Consider the following 22,123-nt stretch of genomic DNA (forward strand, 5'->3'; position numbering starts at 1 on the left):
ATCACTTGATTTTTCTACATTTATTATTATTGCGGTGTAATCTCCAACTTTAGACACTTCTGTCGTATGACAAGAAATCTGTTTCAATTTGAAAAAGTAATCATCTTTTGAGTAAAGTTTTAAAATTCAAAAGAAATTTTTTAATAAAAAAGTTGTTATCTGACCAAGACACTGTTTAAGATATTGCCAAAAATTTGTTATCAGTAGTCTTGGAAAATTCTGTTGGTGTAATTGTTTGTATATAATTTTTGGACAAGTATCAGGAGTTGCAAACTCTCAACTGCGAACACTTGACCCATGCGTTACTTAACCAAGTCAAACTACACTTAAATAGTGTTATTCTAAGCCAGGGTTTTATGAATTTTTATCTATTTTAAATTACTTTAGAGGAACTTTAATTGCTCTTCCACTTAATCATGAAGTAATTCATGGATGAGGCATATAAATAGATTTCTTTCGCTAACAAAAGGATATTTTTATTATACATTCATCCTGGCTATGCCGTTGTATATATATATATATATATATATATATTCCAATGTATATATTCTTAAAAATTTGATTTTATATTGATATTTACCTTCAAAAATATAATTCTTTAGATACTCGTTATTAATTTTAAATTAAAGTAAATAACCTCAGAATATAAGAAAATATTAATATTGATGTTAAGAAGCAGTAACTTCCAGAGTCAGTAACAAATTAATTTGACATTAACGTTTAAAGACTGTCAAACGTTTGAACTGCAAAATCTGTTTGTCATCCTGGAGACAGCAAAAATTTCAATAGATCCGAATTCAAATTCAAATTTGTCAAGATAAATTTATTTTACATTACGTCGAGATTTTATCGCTAAACAAATGAAAAAAAAAAAAAGAAAAATACAAGGAAAATATAAAAATTAATTTGACAGATTTTGCGACACTCCCAAAGTCTAATTGTCAATTTTAAAGTATTTTTCTTTTGTGTCAGCAAATAATCACTGTCAACATATCAGCAGATTGCCAGTTACCCCAGCAAATCACCCCGTAAAAAATGTTATATAATTTTAATTTGTTTTACGTCAGCCAAAGTAACTTGTCGTGAGAGCCATGAGTTGGAAAAGTAAATATTTTGCTGCTTCATCCCTTGGTGGGATGTTCTTTTGCCCTAAGTAGTACGTCATCAATGCATTGATAAGCGCCAGAATTGACATTAGAGAAGGACCTTAAACGAAGTTTACATAAACCAAATGGGATTTGGTAAATATTGGAAAAATGCTTGGCTTGTAATTAAGATCAAAAGAAACTTATTAGGAGGCCTAATGACGTTAAAGCGAGCACAAATGTTAACATTTCTGAAACATTTTAAAGAGATTTCATATACCAAGTGCCAAAGGATGCATCTATACACGAAGTGTAGTTAACTTTTAGTGATGCGGAGAGTGGATGGTTTGTAATGATGTATAATTTTATTTTAATTTTTAATATTTTCTAAATGAAGTATCATAATTATTCTGTTATAATAAGTATATAAAGAAGCAGTGCTATATTTTGATATTTATTGAAATCGCTACAACTCAGACAGGAAGGCACTCAATATTTATTCATGCTATTTTGCTATTGTGCTAATGCTTCATAGTCTAAGTGCTTGTTAATAAATGTATTTTAGCTCTTTCCTCTCCGTCAAAGTTAATAAAATTCAAATCGGTCTCGACTTGGTTGAGATGAACCCTTCAATGTCCGTATGAGTTCGAAAAAAAGAACGCAGACCAAATCAAATCAACTGCAAATATAACAACAACAAATGTTGCCACCAATCATTAATCATTGAAATATATTTGCTGGATATATTTGTAAGGGATACCCTACACATGACCTGCCTCCTGCAGAAAGAACTCAACAAACACGACGTTAACACTTCGTCAGTGGCAACAGCAAGGAGTGAATATACTCAATACTTTCAATGACAAGGATATACACCCGCATTTCAAATATCAGACAAATTATACAGCAATGATTGGGTTTGTAAAAAACTTATGAATTATTGGAAACATATTGGAATGCAATTTCTTATTTGAGCGATTGGAATATTATTTTTTTTTGTTCATAAAGAATCCTGAAAGTTTGAAATGATTTTATTATATTTTGTTACGGACATTGATGGTCAATTCCTCTAAGGCTCCATAAGTGTATTAAGGATAACATATATTTTCAAATTCATTAATATTTCAAGACAACAAACTTCAGTTGTAGGTGGTAGTATTGCATCTTTTAAATTAAGGTATATTTTAATTTTCGTAATTCTTCTACCTATAGGTTTGTGGAACTCTTTTACAGCTGTGGAGAAACAAAATCAAAAACTGTTGGACATATCGATGTTGATATGTGTAAAAGAAAAAGTAGATTATTGTTTAAAAATCCGGTTAACGTTCACTAGCGGGGGAAATACAATCTTTCAAATTATCTTAGTGAAATTAACTTAAATGAGCTACACACAGAATATAAATACGGATACCAATAGATCCGAATATTCAGACCATGACAGATAGCCGATCCTAATTGATTCTAACTGAACAGAAAAATTTCTGATATCAATCGGGTATAAAACTTCTAGCTTAGTTTGTCTTTATAGTCAAGATCAAAGCTGGATAATTAAATAGGATGTTACTAAAAATCGCATCCGCTTACAAGTAGATACTGAAACTTTCTTTGCTCAAGGTCGTAATACAAGACAAAAAGACCTATCAGATTACTAGGCAATAACCCTTAACTTCGTTTTAACGACGACAGACACCTTAGCGTACTTCTAAGGACTTGTGTTATATTAGTCTGGTAGTTATTCAAAATATCGCTCTAAACATTACTTTGATTACCAACCACATTTTATTAGAGAATAAGTTGTGGCCAAAGTTTTCTTTTTTCCTGATTCTTGTCTAATAATATGAGAAATTAATCCAAATCCTATAAAATTAAAATCCTATAAAATCAATAAAATTATTGGAAAAATAATTTAATTTCAGTGTAATAGTTTAGTGTCTATAATAGTTATTCGTATTACCTCTCTAATATAAGAGTAGAAAAGATTTTAAGCGAAAAGATTAACGGTCTTTATACTTTTGCTAATCTGGTAATAAACAAATTTCGTCCTTGAAGTCCCTCTTATTTAGTACTGTTTGTTTTCATCTGTGGACTATATAGTATCCAGCAATAATGAAAACTGTTCACTGTCTAATTTAAAAACAACTTGTTTTTCTTTTCAGGATTAAGTTTCCTCATTTATCCTGCGAAAGAATTTTGCCAATTTCTTATTCATGTGTAGTTTTTTCCCCTGCACCGCACAAATCAGTGGAAAGAAAGCACAGCGGAGATGAGCAATGAGTAGATTATAATTTTCATTATGAACATGAGCAAAGTGACTTTGGTAAGATGAGTGAAAAAAGATAGAAAATTATTTTTATCACGAAAATATCTCAAAAAAAGAAGCTAAACTTCTAAGAATAAAAGGAAAAATTACGAAATAAACTGCATTTGTATGTTGCCAACTGCTTCCCGCTTGTTTTGCTTGCAATCTTCTTCCACTCATTTTACACATTATCAGCGGTAGCAGCAATTGCAGCAGTCGCAGCACCAACAAAGCACCAATCTGGCAACGTCTTAACAACAAGTTTCAGAATAAACATTCCGGAAAAAAAATCTAGGAGATCTATTTTCAATACGATTTTCTTGTTTTTTTCTTTCATTTAAAATTTTCATCTTCATCTTCATTTATCTTTTTTTTTAGATTTTCCAGCAAAAATACGCGATTAATTTGCAATGAGCTGAAATTGAAGATGATTGCACTTGATGTTGCAGCTCGGCATGCCAATAGCTGCTGCTGTTATTTCGACTGCTGTGCTGTTGTTTAAGCAACGGCAGCAGTTGTTGCTCCTACTGGGGATGTTGTTGTTGCACTTAGCAGTCAATTTTAATAATTTTTCTGATTTGCAATAAGAAAAGCTTTTGAAATATTTACAAAAGTAACAAATTCTGCTTGACTATCGACGACGTCGAGTACCTCCTGCAAGCGCACCTCCTGCATGCATTCCTCCTCCGCACAGGAGTTTGGTTTAAAAATATGAGAAATATTCGCGCTGCTTAGTACATATGAAGAATGCTGATTATGAATAAGGAATGCTGCTGAATACAAAAAATTGATAATAAAAATGTGCAGAGCATGAAATATCCTTAACAATCCTGATTATTTGCTATCAAAGCAGCGGAATTTCTCAAAGTAGGCAATGGTTAAAATTTTTTCAAGCTTTCATGCTTTTTACTTCCCTTCCGGTTTACTTTTTATTCCTTTTAATTAAATATCGGTTGATGATGATTAAATATTGTTCAACAAGTAATAGAGGAGAAAAATGATAAAATATTGAATAAATGTTGAAAAGTATGCCATAATAAACCTTATTATTAAAATATGACATAATTTCGCTTAATAAAATTAAATTTTTGCATAAAATTTTAGTATCAGTATTAAAGCTCATAAAATCGTTTTAAGTTTATGAGAAACTGATAATATTTTGCCTGCTTTAATATGAAAAACTGTGCACTTTATGTGTCCAACATTTCGCTCCAGCACCCCAAAGTGAACTTAACGTGTTATAGGCTCATATAGTGGAATATGGAGAAGTCGTTGATGGCGGCCAAAATTGCCAACGTTTTATATTTCAAGCATGACGTTTCAAATGGACAATAAAGTTTAACCGCCAACCGATAACCAGTAGCACAAAGGATAACGCCAAGGAGCACAAAAGCAGGGTAACAAAGATAAGCTAAAATAAAGGCAATATCATATCAAAAAAGAGGACAAAAAGGACCAAAATAACTGCTTACCAAGGCGTATAAAATTAAATTTTATTATAATGCGACCAAATGTGACAATATCTTGTTTTCTCCTTCGACTTATACTTCTGCTTCATTTCGGTGGGGTGTGAATTGTGCAATGATAATAGCTTATCGGCGTAAATAACTGAAAACATTGACGAACGAATTCCAAATTCCAATGTAAGACGGGAAAAATATACAAAATTACAAAAATATTCAATATGTGTCTTTAATAAGTTTGCTTTGTTTTTATCAATAAAAACCGATACCGAATATTTTTACAGAAGCCAGGTTTTCATATCAAAAACTTTATAATGGTTCTCAAGATGTTCATTTTTTATATTGATATACTGATAGTTTCGAAATCTGTTCTTATCTATAAGTTACATTACTTTTATTATAGTAATCCTAAACATAGAGATTGTCCTAACATATCGGTACGACTACCAAACTATTACAGTGCCTCTCAGGTAGAATTAATGCGGTATTTACTATGTATCAAGATGGGTTGTGAGTAACAAGCTATTGGAAATCTTTTATTGATAAGACGCGATTTATTAAAAAGTACGCTATTGTATATGTAAACCTTGTTAGCAGAACATCGCAACCATTTTAGCTATCCAAGTTACTATAGTGTTGTAAGCATTAAAGATATATCCTTTAGAGTATAAGAATAACATGCTGGTGTCAGTAAGTTAGGTAGACTTGGCAGTGTCCAACTGATATAAGTTTTTAGACGCAGCGCAGACGAGTTTGTCAAAGCAAAAACCTACCTTTTTGTAACGGTCAACCTGATCATTAAACGCAAATACCTTGAAATAGCTAAGACAGCCTAGTATGATTCTGAGAATATGTTGTAAAATCACCGGGCTTGCATGGTTTAAATCAGACAAGCACAGTTACTTAAACTAAAGTGGAGTCTAAACGGGACTACAGAATTCGTGCTCATAGGTCACTGCATAATATGATATATAATAACATAAAATAAAGAAATATCTCCTAGAATGTCGTTTATTATGATTGTGGTTTTGATAAGGAGGGAACTGTGACAAACCTAATGTATCAATGCCTATCTTTGGTATTTACTACTAGTTCTATTGGGTGTTCTTTTTCTTATAGACATGATAGAGGTGTCATCCTTAAAATTATGGAGAGGGGTAAGTTTATAAATTTATTAAGTCCCCATTGACTTGATACGGGGACTTATGTTATTGTTCGAGCGAGTACTATTTGAGTATTTCATAGTTTTTGATAGTTCTTCTGATCTACTGGATGTTCAATGTTTATCCGTGGTACAGTAACGATAAATGGTACAATAAATGTTCGAATTATTTCTGCCATGCGCTAATCGTGTTACATTTTATACTCCACTGGGATATATCAAATAATATTGTACAATGATAGCCCTAAGCACATTGACATTACTCCTTGTGAATTTAGCAATTCTAGAAGTATTAATTCCATTTTGAGATTTTTTTAAAAACACCTTCTTTATTAGGTGCGCAAAATAATTTATTCGGTACTAATAAAACTGTATCTAATCATCCTAATAAGAAAATTATCATAAACACGTAATAAGGTAAGGATTGAACATTAGATCAAAGAAGTTTTGGAAAGAAGCTTGGTATCTGAGTTCCACAATATAGGTGTATTTAATTGAAAATTAATGATATGTTTCGAAGCGAACAATATTAAGTTGAGTAAAATTCATACTTAAGTGCAGTGCATTTAAATATTTTAATTAAAGGATTAATTTCCAAATTTGATAATTATTGTATTTAAAAGTATTAACGAAGAGTTGATTGAATGTGATAATATTTGAAGCATTGGAGAAACCAATAGCAACTGTCATTAATACTGCGAAATAATTTTTTGTGACATCTGTAGTATTTAGTAGCCAAAAATGTTTTGATATGTCTATTCAGAAATAACTTTAATGTAATATGATAATATTCATTTGAATAGTTTAGATAATTGCTTCATTAGAGTTTCAAATCTCGAATGGCAGGCATGTGCATGTGAAATGCATTGATTCTCCTAATATGGCATAAATTTATCCAAATAGGTTTGTAATTGGATCTGCTACTAATTAAAAAAGTTGTTCAATTTCAGCTAACTGCGATATGCTCGTGTGTTCATGAATAAAATTCAAATTAAATTTATTTCCAACTACCCGACGTGGAACAATTTCCAATAATACTTTATCGGCACTGAGTACTAATATTATTTGCAAACTTTTATGTTTCGCTTGTAATTGGAATATTTTTACATGTGCCGAGGGTTGCTGCTCCGCTCCTTTCCATTGTTGTACAAAACAATTTAACAGGCTTCGATGTGGTCACACTTCATTTAGAGAAGGCATTGCACGGAGGATGGGGAGTTCGTGCATTGCACGGCTTCTGGTACAGATTGTTGAACGAAATCACTGCGGGATGTGTAAAATTGCAGCGATAAATGTTAACAATTACAAAAAATAGCTACGACGAAACAAGGAGGAAATTGCACTAATTTGTATTGAATGTGAGAAGCGGCGTTAAGGCAACGGAAAGTATGGGTAGGTACATAAGCGGCTGGAGTAGACACAGACACAGATTTAGGCAGATTGGACAGGTATGAGTAGTGCTTGTTGGGCAAATTTTAAAACTGTTTAACAAGACAACAAGACATTATCACGCCAAACCTGAGCAATGTCATCAATCATTAAAGAATCTATATTGGCTCATACATTTTTTTAATTTTTGAACATCTTTTTTTGTGTGTTATGAGACGCAACTAATGCGTTTCCTCAAAGCTCGTTTATCTTCATCGTAATTACAATTTCACCTAAAGCTAAAACGTGAAGTGATATATACATTTGAGGAAAAAAATCATTTCATAAAAAAATTATTTTTGTACAGCAGCAGTTCTTATTATGATTTGACAAAGTGTTGTCACTTTTTATTTGGCAATGCCAATACCTTGAGGGATTTCTTAAAAAACCAGCTAAGAAGTATAATCAGTGCTCCTGCCCGAAAAGGAGGAAATAGAAATCCTGTCAGGCGGCTGTCGTTGCTCATTATTGGAAAACAAATGCTTTATTAATAAAAACGTGATAGGCGCAGGGAGCAACGGCAATCTTAACAAAAGTTACGAAATTTTTCTGCAGAGTTTCGGTTGCGCGGCAGTCAGAAAAAATCGACATTTTTCATGATTGATGTCCGCATAAAGCATGAAAAATATAATTCAAAAAAAAAAGTAAGGAAAATAAGTGGGGTGGAAATACATAAGAAAAATATAAGAAAATTATAAGAAAAAACTAAGGAACTTGAGATTTGCAGTTGATTTTATAGCAAATCTAATTGCTTAAAATAAAAAGTTGATATAAACGAAAATCGAGCCATTTTGTAGTACATGAGGAGCACCGACAGCAACAGCGACAGCGACAGGATAACAGCCGAATGACATAAATCAATTTGTTAACATTTGAGAAGTTTCCAATAAAGTTTATTGCCCAAATGTTTGCTGTGACGAAGTTTAGTTGAGGAGTAGACAACCTTAAGGAGGAATTCAGCTTAGGATACACAGTTCGACTACGTACATTCTTATAGATAAACTAATATAGAACTTGAGAATAAAAAGATAGTAAAAGCAGGAGAGAAATTGATAGACAGAAAAATAAAATAAAGTAATTTTAAATAGAAATCTAAATGTTTTTCTAAGTAACTCTGAAATTGAACGTTGAAAAAATGTTTGAAAATGTCACATTATATAGAAATCTACCTAATAGGAAGTCAAATTTTTACCCATCACTTCAATTGCACTGCAATTATATGTGCATAATTAGTTTTATTTTTACGATTTACATCGGTTCTATTTAAATATAATGAAAATATGTGTGAATTTATTGATCTCAGATCTTTGATTGCTAACAGAATATGGAAAAATAGTCAGTTTTGCTTACTACAACGGATACTCAAGCGACTTCTCTTCACTCCGTGATATTGTACATTTGCTCACAGCTTTCTCTAAAACCTACGTACTTACGGTAAATAATAAGGCAGCTAGTGGATATAAAGGGGTGGTGCGTGGATATGACACAAACTACCAATTCTAATTGCTATAGCAAAGTCTACTTAATAATCAAAGTTTTAAGTTTGCCATAGACACGTAACCAGGTGTGGGTGCTTGAGTGGCTGAAAACCCGTAATTTCTAGTTGCGGACCTTATGTAGAAGATATGCAATTTTAATTAAACGGTGTCATAAATCACATGGCACGTCTTGATCTGATTTGCTTGCATGAGAAATGTTCCACATATATAATATTGCATTTTGGTGATATTAACTAGCTATTAAGATCTGACAATATATCACCATTGGCCTTTTTTCTGGGGTTACACATAGAGTTGACTCTTTAGAAACAAAAATTTTTGAAGTAATGGATAAGTCAGTGAGTAATGGCTACCTCAAAATATAGTTACGGTACCAATACTGTAAGATGTCACATTAAACATTTTGAAATGAAGAAAAATTAAGATAAAAATTAAGATAACTATCTTAATCAAGTGTGTGTTTTATTTTCGTTTACTTTGGAACCCTGTTTTGAGTCGTCATTTACGTTTGAGTCATATATATAACTGGTATAGTATTCAAATATTTATTTTAAAAAGAAAAATAAGTGTATTTCAAAGGAATTACATTATCGTAGTTCTGTTCTATACAGAATCTTATTTTCAAAATAATTTATTCAATTTTTATTACTTATTTAAAATTTATTCCTTCCATTTTTTTTGGCAGATCTTTGCTTTTTATCATTTTTTTCTGTGATACTTTTTATTTTATTCATATTATTTCTTATATTTCTGGTTGTCTTAGATAAATTGAATAAATCACATTTTGATTTTACATTATCAATAGAATATGAAGAAATGATTGGTTTAGACATTTGCACGATTACCGTCAGATGAAGTGAAAAGCTGCTGAACACAAGACCAGACAGAAAAATATTAAAATGGACAGACGGGATACATAACACAAATAAAAAATAAAAAATAGATAAAATATTTGTAGTCCAATGAAATAACAAAGCATCACATCTAAGAAGCCAACTCATATGTTGGGCGTTATTTTCAAGTATGAAAGGTCCTCTAAGCTAACATAAACAATACAAGTTTAATTATCCTTTGGAAGATAAAATCAAGAAATACACTCAGTCTGCAATATCTATTATATACGTTTTTTGTTTTTGTTTTTGTTTTTGTTTTGGTTTTGGGTTTGGTATTTACACAAAATAATTGCAATGAAAAAATTATTGCCATGTGGATATAATAAAATGTTGTGGTACGTGGCATTAAAGTGGACTTGAACTTATGGAAGCAAGGAGAAGGAGCACTTCTATTGCGTTTTTCAGTCATCTTAAACTGACAGTTTGAAGTACGTTTTGCAGACCTAAAGTGCTTTTATACTTTCCGCAAAACAAACAAATCTAATTTTGTCCTTTCTCGTTAGTTGGTTTGAATGCGAGTTTGAGTACGACTAGCTTATCACGTCCCTTTATGGCAGGAGAAGTTAAACAGATTTGCACTAAGACGGTTTTATTTGATTGATGTGATTAAAGGTTTTGTTTTACTTGTTATATGGAATCATTAGAAATAGTTTTTTTTCTGGTTCTGTTAATTAAGCTGCTTAGAAAAAACAAAAACATTTATATATTATTTTTATTTTTTAGGCAATAAAAGTGCTTTAATAAGAGTAGTACCATTATCCTGTCCAGAATGTCAATCAAAATTATACGATTTAGACGTATTTTGTGTGGTTTAAAAGAAATTCTCTTGTTTGATACAGCATTAATTAAATTGAGACATGTTTCCTGAAACAGTTTGATAAGTACTGGACGTCTTTTCGTAGGACCGAGTTACAATTTAAACATATACCAACAGAAATTTTGCTGTAATATCAAAAAGTAAGTGTGTTTTTGTGTGTTTAGATAAATACAGATAAAATATTTATTTTGTCACAATCTGTTTTCTCTAGATCAGGGTTGTCCAAAGCGCGGTCCGCGGGCCACATGCGGTCCGCGGCTAATGTTTAGGCGGGCTGCGACATGATTTTAATCTACTACAATTGTGCAAATTTTCTTTTGATGTACTGTATGGTATACCAAATAAATGAATTTAAATTGATAAATTAATAAAATTAAATTTAAAATTATAGCCGTATTTTTATTTTTATCGAAAACTACTATGAACGTATATATTTGTTTCTGTGGCTCTCCAATCTGTACACTGATTAGTATTGGCCTACGATAGCGTCTGCTCTCGACAACCCTGCTCTAGATGAATAGTAAATTATTAGAGCGCGATACTAACGACTTAATGTAACTTTTAAAGTTTACTAATGAAATCATTTTGTATACTAGAGGTGCAGCAGAAGGAAACTCATGTGATAGTACCTCAGCGTATTCAAGTACTTCTAATACTTTTTATGTTTAGGACTACCAAGTTATCCTAATAATAAAAAATTAAGCAATTTATTATTAAAACCGCAGTGCCATCGCAACGCATCAATTCTGGAATCCCCAAAAATGTTTATATTCTAGATTTCCATAATAAATTTAATAATAACAATTTGGTTATAAAATAATAAATATTCATTATAATTATAATGATATCTTCGAAACATTCATGCGTTATTGTAAAAAGTTCTTATCAAATTTTAAAAATATATAATAATTAATTTTCATTATTTATTGTTTCGTTAATGCTAATAAAATGATTGCAAAATTGTTATTTTTAACAGAATTTAATGATGTTGAAAATAACTTTAAATTTGCCATTAATAAAATTTTATTTTCAGTGTTTATCGTTAGATAATGACTTCAAATATATATACACATGTGCAAAATATGTAAGTATATGTATAAGGCGTAAATATTTAGATATATAAACATATAGAAAATTTGTGAATTTTGCCTATACAATGAAACATAGAAGCAATGGCAGCCATTAGATACAATTATGTAGGCACTTGAATAAATTTTACTAAAGAGTTTTCACACTTTTTATTTAATTTAAAATTATTTTCATAAAAAAGCAAATTTATTTTTCGTCTAACATCGAAAGCATTTAGCGCAAAGCCAGGCGACTGTTTACATTAAAAATATTCGCAAACAAAAATAGTCAAGACTCAAACCACAGAATTCGTTCATCCATAGATGACGGGCAAATACTTTTGCCGTCGTTCATTGCCTGAATGATGTGTAATGTGAGCATCCAGCATTTGTGTCCTGTGTTATATGTGTAATGTGTGCCTCTGCCATTGCTAAAACTCAATAAAAATATTTACAACCATTAACACGCGCTCAAAATGGTTAAAAAAGGAATATGGTTAGGAAAAAAATGGCTGCGCTGGGTAAATACAACTTTTCGGAGGGGTCTTCACATGTTGTCAATATGTCGGCGTTTCATGTTGCCAATTTTTCACATGTGTTTGTGTGCATAAGCGCCCCCATCCCTAGTACTGAAAACACCGAAATCCTTGCAAATGTTATAGAAAATCACAAAATATTGCTTTCATTGGCGTCTGACATGTGCTCAGCTCGTAAAATTTACCCTTCGATTTTAATATTTTTATGCCATTTTACATTCTCGCCTCACTATCTGTTTCCAATGTGAGTCGTACGAGTCGAACGAATTTGCCTTCATTGCGACAGGAGTCAGAGTCAGAGTTGCGGCGGTTCTTCAGAGTTAACGGCAGAAATACTTCCCAGGGTGTCACTTGCTAAAAATTTAATGCGCAAAGTACGTACTTCTGTCGTTATTTGTCGCCATTTTCGAGTATTTTTTTCGGTTGATTTTTGTCATTTCACAAATTTTAAGGTAATTTCACGCATTTGCGCTAATTTATTTATGATTGAGTGAATTTATGCGCGATTTTGTTATTTTCCTACTTTAACTTAACATGGTTAGAATGGTTAAAATGGTTTGCGGATACGTGCTTCTGATGGTTGTTTCAAATGTAAAAAAGTGTATAAAGTGTAAAAAAGTCAAATACTCACATCGCACACTCAAATAATAGCCAATTGACGAGTACTGAAAGTTAAGATGCCGTGAAGTGCATTTGTACCAGCCCGAGTGCTCACGTCGTATGGAAGTAAAGTTCAAGAAGCCATCACCAGTTTGTGGCACCTGCAAAATGAAGAACGAAATTATAACACATAAAATGAAACTTATGTTAAAAGTTATGTAGAATAAAAAATTATGATATGTAGTTTTTATTAAATTACATGTTCGATTATAGCACAACTGCAGCGCATATTAATAACTGAGGCGGATAGAAAACCCAATCATCATATAGCTTATTATACTATATAAAATAGTTAATATACTACAATCAATACCATTAGAATAGTTGTTGAATTGTTAAATAATTTCAATTCCATTGGTGGCCTAATATCAGTAAATGTACATAGAACAGAAAAAATGGCAGTGATTTCAATATTTTTATAAGAGAACTTTCAAAATAACTATCATAAATTTCTAAGAAAAAAACCAAAAATGTTCATATAGGTTATTTGTGAAAGAAGTGTTTCCACTGTTATACTAACTATATCTACAGCTGTAGCTTTATAAACAAAAAAAATCATATGTCGTACTTGGACCATAATCTAGGCGTGCACCTATGGATTAGTTATCTGATTTTCTTAATTTTAACTTAGTAAACGTTAAACGTTGATATGTTGGCTTACATTTGAAAATATCTTAGTAATTAAACCTCTGCTATATTCTTTAGAATTTATCATCGATAACATATGGCGACGCTCAAATAACAATCAAGTCTGCGTTGAATAAGCTATACGTTTTGGGCAACATTCTCTATCTGATGTAAACATCTTTATTTATATATGTGTACAGTTACGTATATAATATAATACTAATATAGTGTCAAGGTAGGACAAGATTTCTAGGAGCTAGGGATTTTGTCCGTATTAGTCGGATACTCACTTCTCGGGGTGCCGAATTATGGTAAAAAATAAAAACTGTTACTACTATAATATATGCTTTGGTGGATTTCTCGTTAGGTCGTTTAAGCAACGTTTTTATCAGTGGTATCACTATAGATCATTATTTGTGTTCAAATAGGTTTTGGAATGCAAGATCATTAATCGAATCAAATCTAACTAACTAAAATATATCCAATGTTGATATTTTCTTGCACTCTTTTATATATTGCATTAAATTTAAAGACACTTAAAACAGTTAGAGAAAACTGATTTTTAATGCTCCTTCAAGTGTGTTCCAGAGATAAAATAAAAACTCCATAAAATCTCATTATAAGTTCAAGATAAGTTAAAAGTAAATCATAAATTAAGAAATTTTTCAATAAAATCTACAAAATTGTCTCATTCTATGTTAAAAATTTTTGCACGTGACTTTTGTTGGTTTTAATTCTTACCGCAACTAAAACAAGTGGAAAAGCCTATTAAAAACTTTTCTGCCAAAGATAAAGAACAAACAAAAAATTAATTAAGAAATTCGTGAAAAGAAATCTTCGTATAACCCACTATCCCCGCCCAACACAACCCATTTATATGCTGCTCACTGAAACTCACTTTAGCTTTTATGCTTACCGGTGTGTCACCGTCGTCCTTCTGCCAAAGTGGCGTGCTCGGCGGATTCGAGTCAACATCACATTTTAGCGATACCTCAATACCTTCACGCAAAGGATAACCAAAGCCAGGAGTGCGTGAGATGGCAAACGAAGGCGTATCTGCAATGAAGATAAACCAAAAAAAAGTTATAAATTAAATAAAGTTAACAGAAGTAAACACACCACCAAACACACACACACACATACCCACACATACTCGAATTCGAATTAAACTACACAAAACATCAAAAAAAAAAAAATTTATACAAAAGCTACTCTTAAAAGGGAAATATAGTTTTTAATTAATAGTTAACAACGGCAACAACGGCAACACTGGCAACAACAACAACAAACACAATAAACTTTTATAATTAAAGTAAATGCAAATGTGTTGCCGCCGCCACTGTTGCCATTTCCTATGTTAGTTTCTGTTGGCGGTGCAACTACTGCTACGCCGTTTTATTAAATTCAACTCATTCAGTGTATTAAGTGCGGTTTAGTTGGCTTAACAGGCGTGGTGTGGTGAGTTGGTGGCAAGTTGCTGTGGGTAAAATGCAAATAAATATTTGGCACCTTACACTCCACTCTGAGTATGCAAATTTGTTTACTGGAACTGTTCATTCGAGTACTTCGAGAAACTTTTGATTCTTTAGTTGTACTAACTTTAAATTAATAACAAATAAAATTAATTATTTAAGTGTTTGTTTACAATTGTCAAAAGATGCGTGCTTGGTTGAAATTCCTACTGAAGATTTGTAAGATTTTGTAAAAAAGATTTAATGCAATTTGACAATTATTTGGAAGCTAAAGAATTATAAAAACAAATATTAATAAAGGATATAGTAATAGTTGACATTTTCCACCACATAAAATGTAATGATATAGTATGACTAACACATAGCTGCAGGCCTCAGTAGCCAGAGCTAACTATCATTGCTAAAAAATAAATAAATAAATAAATATAGTATGTAAATATGAGGTAAATAAAATACAGCGACCAGAAGTTCTAGAGTATTATCGGGTACTAGTTTAAAGTGATTTTATAAAGTCGTATCTATTCTCACCAGTCTCAAAAATGCAAAAATGTCAAACGGATTTAGCATTACTTATTCTCTATCTAGTAATAATTATAATCTATATAATATAAATCTATATATATTAAAAATGTTTGTTTTTTGTGTATGCATGCGTCATATGCATCATATATGAGAAATGGTACACTAAGGCACTTGTTAAATAAGCGATCTCAATTCGACCAATCTTACTCTTACTCTATCAATACGCAATGTACTATGGGACTGGGTATTTTACAGAGAGATATGTTAAACTATGTATGTGGATTACCAGGTGACACGATTATTGAACAACAGAACTTTGGTAAAACTAGAACCTAATAATTGATGTAAGTATTAACCGATATTGTATCGTTTATCTGAATTGGAATAAGCACCTTACTATATAAATACATATGGATGTATTAGCATAGTGAATATCATATTATTCACGAAAAAATTCAATTTTAATAAAATTGACTGCCGTGTAATATAACTGAGGTTAGATGGACAATTTACTCGGTGAAAAATAATAGTGTGCAGAGTATAGTTACAGACCAAAGCTTTCCGTCAATTGTGAAGTCAATTCACATCTATAATAGTTATTAAAGAGTTTTGTTTTAAAGATATGAAATGTGATAACTACGGTCCATTTATAACTTCTTTATGAGTCGCATAAATAATATAAACATAAATAAGTAATATGAGTGTAGAGCAGGGATTATCTTTATTGCGCGCTCATTGGAGACTTGATAGAATACTGTTTTAAAAGTAAGCTTGATATGTTCATTATTGAATTAGGTATATTATGGATGGCTTCAAACTGTTAGATATGATATAAAGAACGAACAGAACATTTATTTCAATAAATATTTTTTGATAGATTAGATTATGCTGGCAGACCAAAAAGGTAACGCGTAGACCATTAAGGTCCATTGCGATACCAGATCAGAGAGTCTTTTTTTAGCGATTGTATGCATCACTTAGGATGCGCGTTTCATTAGCAAAATTTATTAGGATTTCAACAGAAACCTCAGTTATGTGCTGTAAAACTGACAGCCTCCAAGTATTTTTGTCGAGTTCTCGAGAGAGCCGGGCAATTACACAGTAGATGTAAAGTAGATTACATTTTTTGATAAGTATTATATTGATTGTATGAAAGCAATTAGTTTTAAAGCTATTTCTATTATCTGATGGAATTGTCTCTACTATAGGTTGTTGCTGATTTGTTAGTAGTCATTTCCAATTGCATAGAGCAGGAATAATCTAAGGTTACTGAAATTTTATCTCACCAAAATTGGAATTAGATTTTAAATGATACGAATGTTAGAATATGTGTAATATTAAAATTAAAAATTCATCAAAAAATTTTATTTTCAGTGCTTCTGAATAAAAAAAAAAAGGAAAAAAGTATTGATAAATAATTTTAAAAATTGTTCGTTGGCGTTTGTATTTTGCAATTAAAAATTTAATAAATTTCCAATTTTCGCAATAAATTTAATTAAATTTTATTAAAGAAAAATGGACCTGTGATTTCTTTTCAAAATTGAAAATTTCATTCAGTGCACATATTTTTTTAATATTTTTTTATTTATTTTATATCAAACAATGTTGATTATTTTACCAAATTTATTAACTATGATGATCATCAGTTTTGTGCACTGAAGCGCAAATCCTCATTTGTTGTATTGGCTGTGCGTTGGTCCTTTTGTTGCACCAACGAAATGTTCTCTCTCTAAAGACTACAAGTCCAACTGCAATTTTATTTTAAATCGTAACGATTGCCTTTTTTAATTTTTAGTAGACATTTTTGTCATTTCGAAACAAATCTTTCTCATTTCAATTTTTGTGGTTTATTTGTCAATTTTTTAGTTCTGCAGGATACAGGATAGCGAAATCCTTTAAATAGCGGCGTATTTGTAAAATATTTTCAATTTATTCGTCTGTTGATTTGTCTCTTTTTTAGTACGTTCGTCTATTTGTCTGTCCATTTGGCTATCCATATGTCCATCTTTTTTATCTGTCTGTCAAATGTCTATAATTTTTATTTGAAATTCCTTCATGTGAACAGTTTTAATTTGTTTTTTGTTATTGTTGTTGTAGTGTTTGTTGTGGGTTCGTTAAGCTATATTTTTTGCAAAGCTTCCAGCTATATTTATGCCTGTATTTATAAATTTTTTTAAAATTTCGCCATATATTTCATTATTTTTTACTTTTTATTCTACTTTCTCTCACTCGGTTTTTCATTTTGAATGGAATTAATAAAGCAAATATCCCTGGGATTTGTTTTGCGGTGTTGTGAGTGTTGCCAATTAGTGCGGATTTTCTAGTTTTAAAATGAATTTATTTTTTATTACGCTTTGTCAGATTTAATATGGCTTATATAGCATTTCAAGTATTTTAATTTGTACGAAAAAACGAATTAAACTTTTTTCGCACAAAAAACTAAACTTTAATAATGAGAAAGAGAGCTACGTTTACTTAAGAAAATGTAAGTACAGCTGAAGAATGCCTTCTTAAACGAAAAGTTAAAATCTGATGAGTTAATTTTATTCAGAAATCTGCTACTTACTCATATAACTAACAAAATAAGGCTAAATCTCATTTTATTCAAAATAGGCTTTCAATATGTTCTACAAACTCATGAAAATTATATTAAGTAAACATAAGTACAACTCCTTTTCATACGGATTCAAGTAAAAGACTTCTTAAGCAATTTTTGAAAATCTTAACCATTTCACAGTTCTAATACTTAAGCACCTTAAAGTATGCAACATAAAAATGCAATACAAAATTTAGTTAGAAGTGAACAAAGTACAAAGTCAAGAGTCATTAAAGTGTCATTAGCTAAATAAGCTTATGGTGAAAGTGTATACACATACACACATAGTTTCACTCAAACATATACAAAAATACGAAAAGTTCTAGATGCAGTGTTCAGTACTGAAAAGCGCAGCAAGAAGTTACCCAAGTACCTCGAACAGTTGTTGCCATTGCACTTCAAATGTTTATAGTGCGAAAAATGTTAGAAAAATAGCAAAACTATTTCAGAATGCATTTCGCAACAAATGCGCCATGAAGATGCTGTGGCAGCGGCATTAAGATTTACGCCACAATAAATGACAAGGCTACTTTGTTTAAGCCAATTGTGTTGAGTTGCGCGAAGTTGAAGTAGTTTTGCTTTCTTAGTTGCTTGCTTAACTTCAAATGAAATCAGAATAGCAAATTTAATATTATTACTACTTTTAGGAGTGGAAATGTAAATGAAGATGGGAAGAGGGAAGAAGAGAAGAAGTAGAACCCATTAGCCACAAATTCGCTTCGATATTTACTTACTTGAAGAAATGTACAACAGCTGTTGCTGCGGTTTTATGGTCGAGCCACAATTCCAATATTTCAAGATAAATTTATTTCAGAATTAAATACTTATGGCTATTTGATATGGTATTCGTAAACGATCATAACGTCTACTTCATATTCTTAACTCCTTAGAAAAGTTTTAGGTACCAACGAAAGTTCTTTAAACTAAAGTTTTAATATATATTGATTTAATTGCATAGAGGTCTCAGAAGTTTGCAAAGCAGGATGCAAAAATTTTGATTATTTTTCAATAATCGAATATTTATTCTTTCCATTAGTTTCACAAGCGATGTAAGAGACCAATATTTTATAGAGTAGAAAAAATATTCGTTGAATTATACTAATACTATGTGTAAGTTTTACAATTGCAACAATTACAATCGCGTATGTATCTTATATTATGTTCTATATATGGTAGCAGGTGATAACTAAAGAAAAGTAGTATAAAAACGGACTACACAGAATATGTATTAGAAAGGATGTTAAATTATAGAGCCGCGACATGCAAAAATAAGTGTATCGTATTAATACAAGTTTTAATACTTCCAATTTGTGTCATGATTTCAAGTTGTCAGGAAAAAGCAAGCTGCGATAAATATTACAATTTCAAATGTTCCCCTAACTAAGCCATTTGGTTTTTCATTTGAAGTTAACAAGATGTGACAGGTCTATCATCGCTGTCTCTGCAAGACTCTTGAGGAAATGAACTCCCATAAAATAAAGTCACCTCATCTGCAGTGCTTGACAAATACATAAAAGGAGTTAATTAATTCCACTAACTCTTTATAGTGGTAATTGCTACATAATCCACGTGTCGGAATACTATACCTTTGCATAATTTCACATAAGCACAGTGGTCCATTAAATACTTCATTAAGTATATGAACCACATGTCTTAATGTAAGAATCTATTGTTATTTTCTTATAATATCTAGGCCTAATAACGTCATAGTATGAGTAAAATAAGACATTCAAAAGTCATTCATAACCTAACAGTTGATCCAGTGAGCTATGTGTACATATATCGGTGTAATTTACTTCCAATACGGAGCTTCTTATAGTCATTCTTTTAGTTTAAAACTTGAAGTCGTACAATAATTAAACTTTTTTTTATGTATATATACTTAATTAAGGCTTTCAGTACAAGAAGAGGTTTCTTTCATTGTGATAAGAGTTAAGTGTGATATCTTATTTTAAGACATATTTGTCTATAGATCTAAAATTCAACAGCATAAGTAGTTAACTGCAAAAGCAATATAGCTTTTGTCAGCAATATCGCCTTTTCTTATGTTATTAAGAAAGTAGATTACCTCCTTCTCTAACTGAAGGCTCTAATTTAAGTGGAAATATGAATAAAATGAGCCAATTAGTACACCTGGTTTTTATATTAAATTAGTTCGGTTATTCATCACAAATTTTAAAATTAGACAATCCTGATATCTGAATTATGAGATCTTTTTAACGTAAGTTAAGGAAAGACATTGAAGTGGTAATTGAAGTTGGCAGAATATAGCTATTCTGACATTTCTACATTAATCAATTTTCATATCACTTTAAACATATGTTTCTTTATAATTAGAAAAATACGTACTTATACCAAATAAAGACATACTATATAAAAAGACATAGGAAAATTATTATGTACTGAAATATGTTTTATCATTGCTTCATTAAAATAATGAAGAACCTAACAAATTAAAAGCTCTTCAGGTTCTTGAATGTTGTAGCTTAGTTTGTTTTGTATTTTAAATTTAAAAAAAAGTAATATAATTTTTAGAAATAAAGTTCTTAGCAGAAACAAAGCAACGTTTAATAATGCAAATAAAAATTAATTTTTTAAGTAAAAACATGGAAAAGCTACAATCAGAATGAAACATCTTTATAAGTAATTTGTGCTGCTCAAATATCATTAAAATTAAAATTGTTCATTTATTATTTATGTTGGCTATTAAAATGTTTATGCGGAGCAGCTTCAGCTGCTGAATTGTTCGCACTCATCGAGTTTAAGTTTAAACAAATTCAAATTGCAATCTATGAGATCTACAAGAGCTCCAGTAATGGAAGCAGCAAAAGGTAAGTAAGTAAGTACCAGCAATTGCTGTTCCTTTGGAAATACATGCTGCCTAGCTGCGCTCAAAATAGAAAAGTTTTCAGCAACATCACATCACAATAGCAGCAGCAACAGTGAAGGCTGTTGCAATCTCTTGCATTTGTGCTTGTGAGGTGTGGAAATGAAGTGATGACTGGTCCTGCAAATGCTGATGAAGATGATGTACTATTTAAGAATGAAATGCTGTACGGCCTGAGGCGGTAAGCTTCCAAGTGCAAGCACTTGCAGTGCTGCTCAAACTACAAGTCCGTTAAGTGCGCTCGCTGTTTAGAGTTTTGGTTACAAAAGGAAATGCAGTGCAGCTGCTGCATTTTTGTGCTGCTAGTGTTTCCTTATATTTACATAAATTTTACTTTCAAGAACTGAGTTTTTGTTGCAAACTACTACTGCCACTTTTACTACCTTAACAGTGCACATTTTATGCTTTACTACAGTTCTTTTTTTCACTTCTTCCCGTTACAATAGCGTAATAATAATATTGTTTTGACCTCAAAACGTAGTTGACTGCAGTTGCAGAGCAGGTTGAAGTGGTGAAAGTGGGTGGCCGTAAAGTAGTACAAATTACAGAAAATCTCTTTAAAATGTTGCAATTTAAGCGGAAATAAAATTACTGCCATTTCCACTTTAACTTCTCATCAACCAGACAATAGGGTTAAGTATTGCAATATTTAAAGTAGCGGGAAGCAACAAGAAAAAAAATACCAACTATTATAGTTCATTCTGAGTAATGCTTTAAGTGTATCTTTATATAGTTTAATTTAATTTTTATACTCACATTGTACATCCAGGAGCAGCGATGCATTTTGTCGTATCTTCAATGTTGGGTGCTCCATGACGCACAGGATACGTGCGTTGTGATGTGCGCGATATACCGCTGGCAGACGTGCTTCACTCTTGGCGCCGCCATTAATTTTATATGCAATTTTATCCTGAAATGAATTTTAATATTTTCAAAACAAAACAAAACAAAACAGAGCAGTAAAAATATCGTTCAGGTTTGCACTTGAAATATATGAATATTCAAAAAAGTAACCAACAAAGAGTACAAAGCGTATAAAATAGCAAAAATATAGTAAAAAAATACACCAAAATATGTGAAAAAAAGTTAAAACATAAGAAAAATGTGCTA

At 31.1% G+C, this 22,123-nt stretch overlaps 1 protein-coding gene across 1 annotated transcript in view; it reads right to left on the reverse strand.

Annotated features, from left to right (window-relative positions):
- The window catches only part of LOC119678275, a gene marked incomplete in the record, with an annotated part of 82,917 nt that overhangs the window by 55,891 nt on the left and 4,903 nt on the right, over positions 1–22,123 (reverse strand). Inside the window, 3 exon segments of the mRNA XM_038090025.1 lie at positions 12,881–13,010; positions 14,453–14,592; positions 21,770–21,923. Coding sequence (XP_037945953.1) covers positions 12,881–13,010; positions 14,453–14,592; positions 21,770–21,827 — 328 coding nt within the window.

The sequence above is a fragment of the Teleopsis dalmanni genome, chromosome 2 (genome assembly GCF_002237135.1).
Source record: "Teleopsis dalmanni isolate 2A chromosome 2, ASM223713v2, whole genome shotgun sequence".
Taxonomy (NCBI): domain Eukaryota; kingdom Metazoa; phylum Arthropoda; class Insecta; order Diptera; family Diopsidae; genus Teleopsis; species Teleopsis dalmanni.